The sequence below is a fragment of the Fukomys damarensis genome, unplaced genomic scaffold (genome assembly GCF_012274545.1).
Source record: "Fukomys damarensis isolate Sample0158 unplaced genomic scaffold, DMR_v1.0_HiC HiC_scaffold_14, whole genome shotgun sequence".
Classification (NCBI taxonomy): Eukaryota; Metazoa; Chordata; class Mammalia; order Rodentia; family Bathyergidae; genus Fukomys; species Fukomys damarensis.
The window spans coordinates 10283577-10299232 of record NW_022900926.1 but is presented as its reverse complement, the minus strand read 5'-3'; the positions used below and the strand labels follow the sequence as shown (position 1 = coordinate 10299232).

At 44.3% G+C, this 15656-nt stretch overlaps 1 protein-coding gene and 1 long non-coding RNA gene across 3 annotated transcripts in view; one reads left to right on the top strand and one right to left on the bottom strand.

The window, feature by feature from the left end:
• The first annotated feature begins 1706 nt into the window (after nucleotides 1–1706).
• The window catches only part of Arhgap18 (Rho GTPase activating protein 18), a 112805-nt gene continuing 98855 nt past the window's right edge, over nucleotides 1707–15656 (top strand). Inside the window, exon 1 of the mRNA XM_010639158.3 lies at nucleotides 1707–2006. Coding sequence (XP_010637460.1) covers nucleotides 1888–2006 — 119 coding nt within the window. The 5' untranslated portion in view covers nucleotides 1707–1887. The remainder of the gene's footprint in view (nucleotides 2007–15656) is intronic.
• LOC104872812 lies at nucleotides 4793–8093 on the bottom strand. Of its 2 annotated transcripts, XR_783286.1 has the most exons (4): nucleotides 7951–8093; nucleotides 6992–7306; nucleotides 5387–5731; nucleotides 4793–5146 (listed from the first exon to the last, which is right to left on the bottom strand). It is a non-coding gene; the product is annotated as an uncharacterized LOC104872812 (long non-coding RNA). The 2 variants fall into 2 exon arrangements; XR_783285.1 differs by having other exon boundaries at nucleotides 4793–5731.

Here is a 15656-nt window from a genome sequence, read left to right as displayed (position 1 = left end):
AAGAACAACAACGACCAAAAGATAATAGGAAAGAGGGAGATACACATTTTGCAAACGGGAAGGACTGAAGAGAGAGGGAGAGGGGCAGGAGGAGGGAAGGGAAAAGGGAAGTAAAAGGATGAGGATGCATTATGGACATGCACCTGCTCCCCACGATGAATGCAGTCATTCCGTACTGCAAACACATACCAAGAATAACTCTAAAAATTGAAAAAAGACAAAGTATAGACACTCATCAACTTATTTTTGGTTCTTCCTCCCTTGAATATTTTCATTGTGCCTGCACTAGTGAACGGTTCATCGTTGGTGAGCACTGGTGTGGGCGTGGGCACCGCTTGTCCGACGTTACAAATTTTACCATTAAAATGCCCAGCATCTCAATGGATACTTTGGGTTCACTCAATTCTTCCTCCTGTAGGTGGGAGGAAGGCAGGGGAAGGAGGACAAGGTGACCTCGGGGAATGGTGAAGGACAGGAGGGAAAGCCCTATTCAGCTGAGGCAGGAGGGCCAATGCCCAGGGGCCGTTTTGCAAATTTAAACTCTTGGCAGTGGGGAGCCAGTGTGGATTTTTAATCAAGGAGGGGGAATGTCAGTGTGTAGGATAGTTCAGAGGAGGGACAGGTGCCACTGGAAGACAAGTGGGCACCTAATTATAAGGCTCCAAGTGGCTGAAGAAGTGGCAGTAGAAAGGAGGTGGAGAGAGAGAGACGTAATAATCGCTCTGTTTTTAAGAGTGGGAACAATTAAGATACAGAAGGGGGCCTGGAAGGGGGTTGTCCCGCCCCCGTGATCTCTTTTGGAGGAAGACTTCTGTGAATAAAGGTTCACGGCAGATGTGACAGGATCTCATCATTTCACATAATGAAGAGACTAAGCAGTGCTTGCAGAGTGACGAACTCAAGCCTGATTATGAGGAATTTCATCCAGAGAGACCAACATAGTAGAAGATAAAGAACTTCTGGTTCCTAGGGATGTCAAACAGAATGGAACTTTTAGAGGAGAAACGGATCGAGAAACAACTTGCATTTTTCCAAAATTTCGACCTTGTTTTTTTAAGACAGAATGTTGATGTGAAAGAATCGTTCAGATCCAGCTTCTCGCCCTTAATAACTGTGTTAGAGTAGCCACAGTGCTTGCCCTGTGCTTAGCCTTGTTTTGTTTACATGACTGATAACAGCTCTCTGTGTGTATACCAGCACACAAGTGCACACACACAAGCCTGACACGTACGTAAGGAGCTAATGTTGGATGATTCTTTCATTCTCAGCAAAACCCTAACGGAACATCGGTAGATGTCTCTTTCTGGTACTGAAGAATTTTTCAATAAAACAAGTGAAAGAAGATATTCTGGATCACACACTAGTTTTTCTGGGGCGTTTATAAGCAGCTGCAGAAGCCCTTCTTGTAGGTCAGATGGCCCCGGGTTGCCGCAGCTGCTTGGTTTATGCTGTGGCTCCCATAAGGCCATGCACGAAGAGGTTAACAAACGCCCTTACTCATGTTACACGAAATAGCAGAAATTCAGATGCAAACAGGAATTGAGAAGGGAGAAAAGGCACGACAGTAACCCATTGTTTCCTGACCAACGCACGTGTGCTTCTGTTGAGCTCAGTGTGCAGTTCCACAGTTGAAGCAGATCAGAATGACTGCCTACCTCCCTGAGCTGACGCCTCTCGGCCCGCCCGAGCGGCCCTGGCCTGAACTGCGCTGTGAGTCACAGCTTCCCGCAGCAGAGCCAGGAAGCCCAGGCTGGGGAGGCCCGCCCTCCAGAGCAGCCGCCCCGCGGGGAGGAGCTGGTCCATGCTAATGAGCAAGTTGCCTGCCAGAGACGGGAACTTCATTCCCCTCCTGGTCAGGCTCGCAGAGATTATGCCCCTTCTCTCACCATGAGCTGGCTCTCCAGTTCCCAGGGCGTTGTGCTCACTGCCTACCACCCCAGCGGCAGGGACCAGGCCGTGGGGGGCAGCCATGCAGAGCGCGGTGAGGAGCCCGCCTCCTCCTCGAGGTAAGCCAGCAAATACAACCTAACAACCTCCTCCCTGCTCCCGGGAAAGGGTGACGGGCAGCCAGGAGGGGAGCAGGGAGTGACCTCCACGCTTGAGACCTGGCCTCCCGCAGCAGCAGCCACAGCAGCGCTAGGTATAGTTTTCCTGTACTTTTCATCTGCTCGGGCCCCAGACTGAACCCACAGAAAGCAGGCGCAGGAGCTGGGACTACAGAGTCCTGGTTCTCAGCAGGTGCATTTGCAAGTGCTGGAAAGATCAGATGACCATGTTTGCAGCACTTCCTATGAAATGGAATTCTTGAATGGGCTCGAGACTCAGCAACTGGAACTGCTCACTGTGAAAGTCTGCCAAAAAGCAGGCGGCTGTTCGCTGTGCAAGCTGCTGCTGTTGGCTTTTGTTTTTGTTTTGTTTTTTTTTCCCCTCCTTGCTGAAAGCAAACCTCGTAGGCAAAATGCCCAAGATACTGGCCTGTGGCAGTATGTTTCACATTCTTTTGTGTAGATGTGTTCGTTCCCCTCCCTGGGGGAGCATTCAGAAAGGACTATTGGTTAGGAGTGAAACGTGGTTAATGTTAAATCACTCTGTAGGCAGAGAGGGAAGATGTGCTGTAGACCACTGAGGCGCAAAGGCTGCCTTTCTCCCTATCTGTGTACTTTGTTCTGTTTTCCAAGGGATTTTTTTTTTCCTTTCTCCCCTTAGCGACCTTCTCACTAGCTGAACATTTCTACCTCCAGCCTTAGATATAAATTGCAAATATTGGCCTGGAAGATTGCAAAAAGCAAATGCTAACAAATAGCCTGGGATACTAAATTAGTTATCAGTAGGTTCATTTCCTCCTTGATGCTTTGCGTGATAATAAAGTCTTCTTTGTTCTTCTGTGACTTATGTCTGTGCTGGAAGCTGAAAAAATGCCTTCTTTCATTTGCTGTGAAACCCTCAAATGTGGAGGAGGTGGGAGAAGGGAAGAAGTGACCGTAGCACCCCAAGTTGGACCTAAGCTGACAGAACTTTTTCTCACGTGTTAGCCACAGTATGTATTCATCAAAGTAATTCATTGCCAGAGATAAAAGGGAATTGCTGCCTGTGTTTTAGCTATGTCACCATATTATTTTTGTTGTTTGAAGTATTTTCTGCAAGAATCATAAACCATTTCCATGCATTTTTCTGTAGAACAGTAATATATTAGTAACCTTTCAGCTGTGAGCAGTCTGCAGCACCAAGCCTGAGCCAGCCATAATTTGGCTTCTACATGGCAGGAAAAACTGCCAGAATTGTGCAAGCTCAGCATGTTCTCCAGTGACTTTAGCCTGGGGCAGCTGGAGGAGGCTCTGAGCTGCAGCTTGGATGGTGAGAGTGGAGAGAACTACAGGGACCTTGAGTCTCTGAACCCAGGAATTACTTAGCTTCTTGCAAGGTCTGTAGTTCTGGGATTTGCCTGGAGCTGCATATCCAGTTCCCTCCACTGTTTGTGTGTGCTGTTAGGAAGCTTGTTGTGGGAAGAGGAAACCAAAGAGGGGAAGGCATTATACTCAACTATTGCTGAAAGCTGCCCAGGCCGGGAGACCAACATCTGCTCCCAAAGGCTCTCTGGCTTGCCCCCATATTGCCTGCCCATACTGGCCCCAAGTTCCCACTTTAGTATTGGAGTCCTAGGGAAAAGATGTTACTTGGGTTGGAGTAGACAGGAGCTGCTTTGAGGGCTGAGAGACAGACAGGCACAAAAGAGGGACAGACCTTACTAGCTTTATCATTAAGTGTGGAATATCAGACAAGCATAACGAAACTTTGGGAGGTCCCTTGTTTGTCCTGAAAGGGTTGAGACGCTGGGATTGGCAAGGGGAGGGGATGCATGGAAGGGGGAGGGGTTTGAGGGTGTGGTGAGAACACTAGTGACCCCAGAAGAAAGCTGATGATGGGGGTCGGAATGACTGGCTTGGGCGACTGTGTTCCAAGGGGCTGGGTTGGTGGTTGATGCCTATTTTATAAAGCTAAGAAGTAACATTAGAAGAAAACACTTAAGAGGGTAAATTAGACTCTGCCTTTCTTACTGCCTATTTCATAGTTGCCAGAGGTAACTCCAAATCTGACTTTTCTTAATACAAGATTTTATCTTCTGAAGAATATGAACTATTTAACCAAACAGTTGCTCTTTGATGAACTGTTTCAGCAAATATATAGTTCATTAAGATCAGCTCATGAATACATAATGCCATTTAGTGAATATAAAAAGTTACATGTGTGAATTGAGTGATTTATGGAAAATGTTTGATTTTTAGCCTTGCCTTACAAAGTCCTTTTCCGTGGTTCTGGCCTTTTGAAAAAGTGGGAGAGCAGGCCATTAATATTTTGTAAATAATTTAGCATTTCCTTCATTCCATTGTGCTTTATCAGAAGATGTTCATTGAATGCCAGGTTTGAGGAATCCCTCCCACTGCTCTTTAAGGCCTCTCAAATATTTGTAGAATCTTGTTTTCATTCTTGTTAAAAAGAAAATAAAATATGTTCTCAAAACATCAGGATTTGAGGAAATATGTTAACATTAGTTCTGGCTGAATTGCTCACAGTTGAATATTCCCAGAGGAAACCACTTTTTGTGAGCAGCTATATTTATAAGACTTTATTTCCTTGTTTTCCAAGCCAACATTTTAATATTTACTTTTAAAAAGTAGTTTTTCAAGGAGTACTGCATTTTGCCCATTTTTACTGTTCTCTTGCCTTTACCATCATTTTAGGAAAAACTATTCTAATTGCCATTGTATTTAGTAATATTTTAATATGTCAAGTGATGCTTTCATTCTTACTGGAACTTTTAACTCTGTACCTGAACAGGTCGGAGAATGACATATTTCTACTGCTTCTTTGAACGAATAGGTGGCATTCGTCACAGGAAATCTTTCTGACCCCACTTGTCCTTGGGCAGGATGGACGAGAGGGCTGAACCACAGTGACATAAGCCCTGTGACTGGCCAGCCTTCTGGGGTTGACATTCCAGTCCCCTCTCATTCTGTAGCCGCGTGACCGTGGGCGTTTAAGTCTCTGCTGTAAAATGAACTTCACAGTAGTACTCACCTCCCCGGGAGGAGGGAGTGGACTGATCCACGTAAAGCTGGAGGAGCCATGCCTGATACTTTCCTTAACACTAGGTAAAGAATGAGAAAGAAATTCTTCCTTGGTTCAGGAGCATTTTTGTAAATGTCATTTTGCCGCGTGTTAAGACATTTGGGAATGATCCTTGTGCTTAACTAAGAATGACATATTTGGAAATGAAATTAGCGGAAGGTGGGGCCTTGGAAGTCTGAAAGACCTTGGCAATGTTCTTTTGATGCCCAGCAATGGTTATTCCTAGAACTCGGGAGAGCTGCCTGAGGGGGAGGCTTACCATGGGGCAGTTTTGCTAGGAACTAGGGAGACCCACGTGGAGGTCTGCACACCCTGACTCTGAGAGCAGCACAGAGGGTGGGTGGATTTCTTCGGCAGCTGGTCTTCCTCTCCTCCACACTTCCCTCCTCCACCTCCAAGGACTACTGCCCAGAGCAACAAATGGAAAAGGACTGTCTTCTCCATACATTTATCTCAGTTGCAGAGTTTTTCAAGTCCCGGTCATTCCTTGGTTCTATAAGCATAGCCATTCAGGCCTTCGTTTGTCCCCATGTGATCTTCGAGGTCTTGCTGAGAACGGGCAGTTGTCAGGTGCAGGCACTATATTGGGGAACAAAATGACCACCTGTGTAGGGGGAGAGTGGAAGACAGACATGAGCAGGTGAGAGTGACAAGCCTTGCAGATACCTGAGTGCAAGAACTTTCAAGGTGGAGAGGGTGGGGAGCATAGCAACCATCAGCTTAGAGGAGGCCACAGAACAAATCCCCGCAGGAGCTAGAGTTCCATATGGCTGGAGGGGTGGGGAGGGGAAAGCAGAATGGGCACTACTGGCCTCTGCAGAACATTTGGGGAATTAGATTTGTGCTTAAGGCTAGATGCAAAGATACTGAAGGGGCAGGGTTTTGAACACAGGAAGAGTGGAGCAGGTTTCCGTTTTGAAAGTTCCCTGTGGCTGTGGTGTTGACTGGAACTGCAGAAACAGCAACAACTCTGGCAGGTGGAGGTGATGGTGCCCCAGGCCCAGGGCTTATCTGAGTGAGCAGTGATGGTCCCGTCTGCAGGATTTCCAGATGGTTATGGCATAGGAGCAAATGAGCATCAGACGTGCTATGAGTCTTTGGGTCTGAGAAACTTAGAACAGAGTTGCCATAAATTTAGGTAGGGAAGACTTCTGGTGTGTAAAACAGGGTGGGCCGATCAAGACCTGAAACTCGGTTTGGGGCGTGCCTTTCAGAAACAGCTTTTTGAAAGGAGCCTGAAGACAAGGAAACGAGGAGAAGGACACCCTTGTCTTTGCACAAGGTTGGCATTTTTATGGGACTATCATGGCATTTTAAACACTCAAGTTAATAAAGTTCCTTCAGAATGTCTTATGTTTTCTGATATTAGTACGATGAAAGAAGGGACTCTTGGTAAGGAGTTCCTGTGCTGAAGTTAATGAATGCATGTTTCCTCATTTTAATTTTATAGGATTTAATGACAGTGCCTTTTTTCCCCCGTCCATCGAGATTGTTTGCTATCTGGTCCTGGATTCCATGGCATATGGGTGTCTTTTAAAGACTAATTTTTCCCACCCTGCAGGTTAGAGGTCCATCCCTCATTTCCTCTTGGCGTTGCCAGGACAGGCACCAGGCTCCTGAGAGGCCAGTTCTTACCCTCATTTAGGAATGAGGTGTTTGCCTTTCAACTGAGGTCATGTGGGAGGCCTGTGATTTTTGTGTATCTATTTAAGTTGTTGCTGTAGAACTCGCTAGACTCAGGCCTTTCAAATACAAGGATTTAGAAATCACAGGGAGACACCCCCCCACACCCATACACTCAAAAAGCAAAAACACTCTCTGAAAATTTGCCTTCCACGGTACCCTGTTTTCCATAGCAGCTCACCTGTTCCTTCTTTCCTTGCTACTGTACTGCTGCCTTGTGTCTGAATGGGGCTTGCTCTCGCTTTCATTGCTCTTGTTATATGTCAGGCTCCATTAGTGCTTTCTGAGAGTGTTGAAACTAAGTGGACTGGCAGCGATGGATGAATTTGATGTGAGGCGCAGGATTGCTGCCGATGGGACGGCGTTGTGTCTAGGGATGAGCTGTGTTTCATACCTGGACCGACCACCGGAACAAATGGTCTTTTGTATCTTCTTTAATCCCTTTCGGGCTGCAAACATGGGTCTCCCTCACGCGCCGGAGAAAGTTCCCAGCATCCTAGAGGCCAAGGCGGAAGGGGAAGTTGCCCGTGTGCTCCTTACCCACAAATGCGAGTTCTCACTTCCCTCAGCTGCCTCTTTTGGACTCAGCTCTACCTCTGGGCATTTCCTTGCCCTCCTAGAGGTGAGACTGGAGTGAGCTCGGAACTGCAGACTTGGGGCCCCGAGCAGTTGGTCCCAGGAGGCTTGTTTAGGGAGAGGAAGGTGCTCGGAGCTCTCTCCTCTAGGACCTTACTGTCCGGATCCTAGCTTTCCACTTCATGCAAAGATTTTGAGGTGGAATGGTTTGTTGTAAAAGTTTTATGTAGTAGGACACTTAGTGGGCACCTTGTTTTCTTTTGATAAAATGAGGAAGAGCATGAAAGTCTCCTTCTTTCAGAAAGTGGGGGTGAAGCCCTGTGCAGGAGTAGATAGGGCAGGGGGAGCTGGAAGGATCCTGTCTGGAGCCTCCTTAGGATGTCCAATTTTGACTGCTGTGTTTATCATGTGACTCAGCCAAGTTTATTTTATTTTTACAAGAAACAAGCAGAAACTGGAAAACCTGTGTGGCAGTTACCGTATCTGGAGTCTTTTCTCTATCAAGCCCTCCAAGTATCCAAATTTCTGTGGACACAGACTGGGATATCACAGTCTGTTTACTACCTGTGTTTCGTAGTTCTTCAACTATGAAGAGCGCCCGACATTTGTGTAGGGGAGATGGGCACTTTCGCCTGGATCTGGGTCGCCCTCGGTGACTGGTCATGTGCTGCCTTGGGCCATGCTGCTGTTTCCTCTTTATGACTATTTTCCACCTGCTGGCTTTATTTGCTCATTTCACTGTCAATGGAACCAATTCTTGAGGGCGCCTCTGTCTTCCTCCATCACAGAGCTAACTGACCCACCCCTTCACTCCACATTTTAAAATGGATATCACATTTGCCAAGTCCATGTCTTTGAGCATAGACCACAGTAGATTCCCCAGCAGCATAGAACTTGGCAAGTTTGGTCTTTTTAGAGAAGTAGGACCTATGAAAAGGCAGATTCCTATAGAAGGGTATGTTTGTCCTTAAGATGTTCAGGCCCCAATAGCTTCACGTGTTTTCTGTTCCATGAAATCCGCATAAAAACGCTCTCTTCTGCTACACCTGGTTAATTATTAAAAAATAGTACATAGAGGAGCATTATTATTAAATTCTTTCTCCCCAAATGTTTCACTTAACTGGCATTGTCGTACTGGACTTCTGGGTTTACTTGTCGTCTGGCTAATTGGCTGTATATCCTCAGAGGTATGGTCACGAGCAGTGGGGGGCTTGGACTGTCTTTTTCTGGGTGGGGGATCCATGTTTTTATACCTAAGCCTTAGCAGAGCGCTTGTTCCACTGTGGGCAGTGAGTAGAAGTTTGACTGAGGGAGGGAAAGAGCGAGTTGATGCAGAGATTGTGCAGGTTTCGGGGCCGGGTTGCCTGGGTGGGAATCTTGATTCTGCCATGAAATAGCTGTGTAACTTCAAGCCAAGTTATTTCGTGTCTCAGAGGCTCCACTTTTTCTTTTCCTTCTGTGGCCTGGGGATAATAATACCAAACTCAAGAGTTGTTAGGAAAATTGAGTTAACCTGGATAACGCCCTGAGACGAGAACACGGCATTTTCTGTGATGGTGAATGGCAGTCGAGGGCTGCTGCGTGGTAGAGAACGGATTTGGAAATGCTGTGGAAAAGCGTTTTGGGATTAACTGGTAAATGCTTTGCAAAGTGAATGTTCCTTTAATATTCAACTTCTTTATTTTAAAAATAATCCCAGAAGGAGTTATAAGCAATGCTAAAACGATTTCTTAAAAGGGTTTTCGAGGTAGTGAACTTGTTAGGTCTAAGTGTCTGTTTTGAATACCTTTTGTATTTTAGTTGGGTGCATGCAAATTGGTAACTCATATGGTACCTTTAATAAAAGAGAAAATCATCTTGCGTAGATCAAAGAAAAGTTATTTTTTCATGTTCCCCAAAGAGCAACAGTGACTTGAGGCTATTTGAATCCTTGCAGGTAAAAGTAGTGGTATCTCAGTATAGCTAAAGTGTTTGAGAAAAGTCTAATTTTTATACTTGTTTTGCCCTTAAAATACATTCAGCTGCCTTTTGGTCAATAACTGGTGTCACAACCAGGAGGCAGTGTATCTCAGAGCAGAGCCGACCTGAGGGTGTGAATCCATGGTACAGGTTTTGGGTGATTTCCTCCCCCAAAACAATTCCTCTTGAGCCCTGTCCACCATCTTTCTCCAGTTCTGCTGCGTTCTGCATTAACAAAATATTTTTTTATTTGCCAGAAAACTCAAAATGTCATTTATTTGTAACATTGTTGCTAGGGAAGAAATGTGTTCTGAGATAAATTTTTCAAACCCAAATAAAATCTTGAACTAAGTTGAGGGGAGCTATTTAGTATTTTTTGCTGCCTCTCGGGACGTTTGTGGAGGAAAAGGTTTGTGCTTTTTTCCTTAGCCGCCTCTTTCTAGTTTTGTCTTATTGCAGTTCAGCGCTCTTCACAAGGTACACAGGGAATTTGGCAGACTCCATCCAATAAGTATACCTTTCCATGATGCCTGAACCTGTGCCTGTCTTGCATAAGAGATTGCTTGTCTCTGTCTGTCATTTCTTTTGAAAGTTTTATAGATGTGGAAAATGATATATATCCTTGTGACCTAGTTGAATCAGATTAGAGTTTATATACGTAATTAATTTAGTAAATGCTTTAACACGATGCTGCTGTAAAGCTAGAACTGTGTAAAAAAAGTCTTGAGATTCACACTAATAATCATTTTGAACTGGAGGTGTTTGGCATTAGTGATCTGGTATATCCCTGAATCCTAATGATTGTCAGAAACTATATCTGATAAAATAATGGATATTATGTAATAATGATGAAGAGCATAAAATTAAAATCCGACCTAGGAAGAGAGTTGGTTAACTCCTAAATGCTTTCAAGATATGTAAATATGCAATACTTTAAGTTTTAAATTGTAAAAAAAATTAATGTATTTAATTAAACAACTGAGGGTTTTTACTGAGTACAAATGATAAACCTAGGAACAAAGCAAATATAAGAATTACTGCTCTGAAGGAGCGTATAATAAAATTCAAATGGGTTCTAAAATAGCTTTCCTTGGTTCATATTTGGAAAGCCCTCGTGCTGATCCCTTTTTTGTGATATAGAATTTTTAAAAAAATGTGTTGCTGAGTAATTGAAATGGGGTCTGGCTAAGAAAAGATAAGTTGGCTACTGGAAATTGAAAGGCACATAGGCTATTTATAGGTGGTCCAGAAACATGTAACTTGACTAACGTATTCTATAATTAATGTTTTTACTAGAGTTACCAAGTGTGTGCCTGTTCATTTCTCTTTGTCCAAACAATACAGTCGAAACTGTGGTCTGTCTTCTGATAGAGGCTTTTTGGGTGAAGGTAGAAGTAAATCTATGTAGTGTCTTCTTTGAAAAAAATCACCGATCTTTTTTTTAATCCTTGAAAATGGGGTCATAAACGCTAGGATTTCCAGATTGAAGTTCTTTTGGATTATAGCATTTTTAAAAATGATTCTGTGCTATAATGTAATCACATGGTTTCATCCCATTGTGTATGATTAGGCAACTATACTATTTGAATCCTTTGCTCCCCAGGTTTTGGAGCAAGGTTGTGTACTTTAGAATCAACAGAGGCCTGGCAGACAGGGAGGGTGAGAAAGTGCAAGCCTGAGAAAAATTGATGGAAAATATTAGCTAGAATGTAAAAAAAATGCCAAGAAACCCATCTATAGGCGGGACCTGCCCCAGGCACCCCACTTTGTGACCGCAGTCATGAAGGAGCATTCGGTGGTTCCAAGAATCCATTAATGTATAAGCTGCTACCCCCAAACTCGGTGAGTAAAAATGATAGTTTCCTGTCATGGTTCTGGAGGGTCTCATTCCGGTCCTTCTTCGGCCGTCATGCCGGCAAGGGTGAGGTGGGTTGGCAGAGGCTTCTGCCTGGGCACGCTTGGCACCAGGCTTGTCGGCATCTCTACCTTCCTGCAGTTTCTTGTGTGACTGGCACGAGGCTTCGCCACACTCCTTATGCTCTTGCTGGCCTGGCCCTCGGCCAGCTTCCTGCAGAGTTCCCATGGAACCTGCTAACCAGTTGCTTCCGACCTGGCCTCTGAAGTCAGCCTGCATCACAGGGCTGTTGCCTATCAGCCAGCTAATCAGAGGCCAGATTCCAGACGCCAGCGAACGGGTTTCACCTCCGTGGAGGCAAGGCCTGGGCGCCCAGGGTGGGGAAGGAGTAGCTGGAAGCTGTCTTTGGTGCAAGCTCCTCGGTGGTCATTCCAGTCTCTGGCCCTGCCTGCCTGTCCTGGTCTACTCACTGACTGTTCTTAAACAGAAAAACTTTGTCGTCTCTAATTTAGCTTCAGTATTCGCCAGTAGGGCAATATATGTACTTCCTGTATGCATTTCTCCTCGGAATAAATGTCTTAAGTAGAGGCTGCTGTTTTTCTTTATCCTAAATACTGGATGGATGCAGTAACCGCCTATATTTGTGAATTGGATAATATTTGATAGTTTGGAGGATTGGGTTTTTGTTGTTTGCAGAACAGTTTGCCGTGCATCATTTATTTTCTTCCTACCCAAAGATTGTGCTTGATTTGCAAAATTGTTTAAAAAAAAGAAAAACAAAAGCTAAATATAACAGTTGACCTTAGGCAGAAGTGCCAATTTGAATTAGGGGTACACACTCCTGGGAAATGAAGTATTATGCCCTTTAGAGAATGTGACGGGGCCTAGCATAAGGTAAGTTCTCCCAAAATGTTAGCTTACTATTATTCCTTGTATTATAAGTGAAGCTGTTCCCTCCATTTGCTGGCAACCAACTTGTCAAAATTGCTGTTGCTTTGCACTCAGTGATGTTTACTCAGAAGGACTCCTGGACAGAGAGGTAGTATTTAGGAGCACATATTTTTGAGATCCTATATTATAGGTGGACAGCATCATGGAGGCCATATAAAAATTAGTAGGCCAGGAAATGAGTTACTTGGTTTTTCTACTCTACTATATGAGAGTAGTTACATTTAGCAGTCACCCAGTTAACTTTTATCACCATTCCTTATGTACCTACATCACGTCACTCTAGGATATCCCGTTTCTCGTTCAGAAAGTTTTGCTTCACTGTGACTACTTCCAAGGCCTGTTGGCTTCTTGCCACACTTGCTTCAAAGCTAGAAAAAACAGCATTAACTGGGAAAATCCTCTGAAGCCTGGGGGGGAGGGGGACTTTCTCCTCTAAGGGAATTCTCTAAAAACTACTTTAAGAAAGTGTTGTTTGTTTAAAAATAACTCATATCTTCAGCTTAGGACTGCTGGGGTTTTCTGGGAACTTAAAGCATAAATTTAAATTGCTCATCTATAGAAATGAAGATATACTTTGTCAGATCATGCACAGGTAATTCCTACAATTTTAGTGTCATTTAGGGAAATACAATTTTGCCAATTTTCTTATCCCCTGGTGTATAGATTAGAAATCATGTCAGCTTTGTTGCACAGGCAAAGGGAAGAGACAGATTCCCTTTTGGATCTGGTTTGAAGCCTAAAGTCTAGCTCTGTTTTCTTGAGATGGAAAGCCCATTCTAATAGCTATTTACACATCTTGAGCCTAATTAATTCTTTGTTAATCTGCTTAGAGCAACATTTCTTCCATAAATCAGTGAGCTAGGTCCTTGTTTCTCAGACTGTATGTGGAACACTGTTAATAAGTGTTCCATTAAAAAGGTTTTTGTGGGCCAATATTTGGCTGTAAACAGTCCCTCAGGCTGTCTCACAGCACAGGTAGTTTGAGTCCCAAAAAGAGAGAGGAAAGCTTTGTCCAAGGCAAAGTCGTATATTACAAATTTATTTGATTTAGGAGCCCTTACTCTGTGGAAAGCACTCATTACCAACATTTGGGGGAAATAATCTATGAAATTTCAAAATATTGCTGTTCTTCATATGTGGAAAAATGTTGAACATTGTCTACTTGGGAAATGTTAAGATATTTGGGGCTCTTTTAATAAAAATCTTTCAATTAAAACTTTTTTAAAACCTTTTTAAAAACTCTGTGGTACTGGTGAGTGAACCCAGGGACTTGGTACCAAGCTACACCACAATCCCCTTTTCAGTTTTTTTATGTAGACGCATAGTCTCCCTAAGTGGCCCAAGCTGGACTTGAATTTGTGATCCTTCCACTTCATTTTCCCAGAAACCTGGGATTACAGGCAGCACCAGTGTGCTCGGCCACCTAATATTTTTTCATAGGGAAAATCTATGTCCCAGAATCCAATGTGGCATTTTAAATACAAATGTGATGAAACTATAACCAGTGACATTTCGAGTAGGGCAGAAGCGTGTTCAAAGACACACAGCGTCAGCACGGAGTATATATGTCTGTCATTGCCTAGAAGCGATACTTACTAATCTTACTAATTGTTTGGTCTTCAGCTAGCAAAATGTTAAGCACTTTGCATTCTAAGATGATAGTTTGTTCGTAATGTATTGGAGCTTGTTGTGGTTTGAGAAAACTGGTTTTTGTCTTGGGTAGATGTGTTACATATTTTTTGGTGTTAAAAGAACTGGACAATCTCATTTTTTCTTGGCCGAGCATTTAGGTAAGGACCACAGCCCCTCAGCTGGAGTGGGGGCTCTCTTACCTCCTTTAATGCACACAGCTCAGGCGGTGGGCGGTGACCCCATTTTACGGGTGCCCAGACACAAGTACAGAGGGACGAGGTACGCTGAGGTTGCCCTGCTAAATAAGCAGTAAGCTTGGAATTGAGATCGAACCCATCTCCTCTAAGGTCCTTAGCCCTGTCCCATTCAGAGAAATAGTTCAGTTTCCAGATTCTGTGAACTGAATGTGATGCTTGGAAAAATATACAGAGCGAGTTAAAGTACAACAGGATGTTTGAATGTCTGGTTGTTGCTGGTATTATTTTCACCCCTTAGGGTTTAGAGAAGGCTGTGTGTACCTGCATCGTACAGAATTCATAGTTAGTAAAACGGGTACTTTGGGAAATCACCTTAGCCACTTCTAGGCACCAATGAACTAGAAGTCTTACCAAACTCTGCCACTTAGTAAATAAATTCATGCAGTCTGGAGGCATCCCCCTGGCATTTTGTGGCCGGTTACTCATGTAACTAGGACAAATTATATCATAGAGGCAAAGAAAAATAAGAATTTAGGGAACACACCGTGTGTTCCCTTTAACAGAGAATTTGTTTAACCCTCCTAAAGTGAGGATCATCTTTATCTGAAGGAAGAGAAGACTCAAGTACATAGAATAACTGGACCCAGCCCACAGTTGGTGTTTAGTTCAACTCTGATTTAAACCCTACTTGTTTTTATTCTGGTGTGGGGTTTAGAGTGAGTGAGGTAACCAGTTCTGGGTCTGGATGGCCACAGAGCCTTGGTTCACAGATACCTGCTGTGCCCTGGGTCTTCCAGACGTCTGGGTGTACCGTGGCGGTGGGGTCGTTGCAGGCGCTGAGGTGAGGGGCTGATTCTATAGATGGAGGGCACGAGACAGCCTTGGGCTGCAGCCTCTCTCTCTCCTCTCTCTATCAGTAAGCATTTGTGACCTGGAAACTCTCCTGCAAAACAGTCAGAACCAGTGTGCCATAAGATGTGCCTGGAATCCACCACCGTATTTTTCTGTAAAGCCTGAACAGTCAGAGTGTTCTTTGCTGTGCAGGATCTGCAGGTCTCTTCCCCCAAAGCCTGGTGGCTTTGCCTTCCTTTCTGCCATGTGGGAATTTACCCGTGACATCTGAGTGGACCCTGCTCTTCGGCTGTGAATTCTTGCGATGGCGAAAGAATAGTTCCTTTTCACTTGGCAAAGTTACTCACACACTTTGGGGGGCCACAGGGACTTTAAAGCGGGGACTTCCACAGACCCAAAGATCTCAAAATAAACTGAGCTGGTTGATGTTTCAAAGGCACTGTTGATTAAATCACCGAGCATGTTTAAGGAGGTGGTGAGTGTGGGCACACTGTCCAGTCTGTCTTTGAGCCTTGGGTCTTTTCAGCATTTGGATTTTCTTAGCTTGTGAATATTCACCAGGTGAGCCAGTCACTGTGGCTCTTTCAGGACTATTCTTGGATTATTCTTGGTCCTTATCCTAGACCTGTTTCGTAAGTGATGACTTTCCAGGCCAAGGTGTCCCGGTGTGACATAGGCCCTTGAATGTCCTGCTGCCACAAATTGCAGGTCTTAGCAAAAATAGCCTGCTGTGTCCGCTCACATGGCCCTGCTTTCCCAGGGTGCCATCTGACATTTCTCTTTGCCAGGTAGAGTTTTCTTTTTTTTTTTTTTTTTTTAAATTT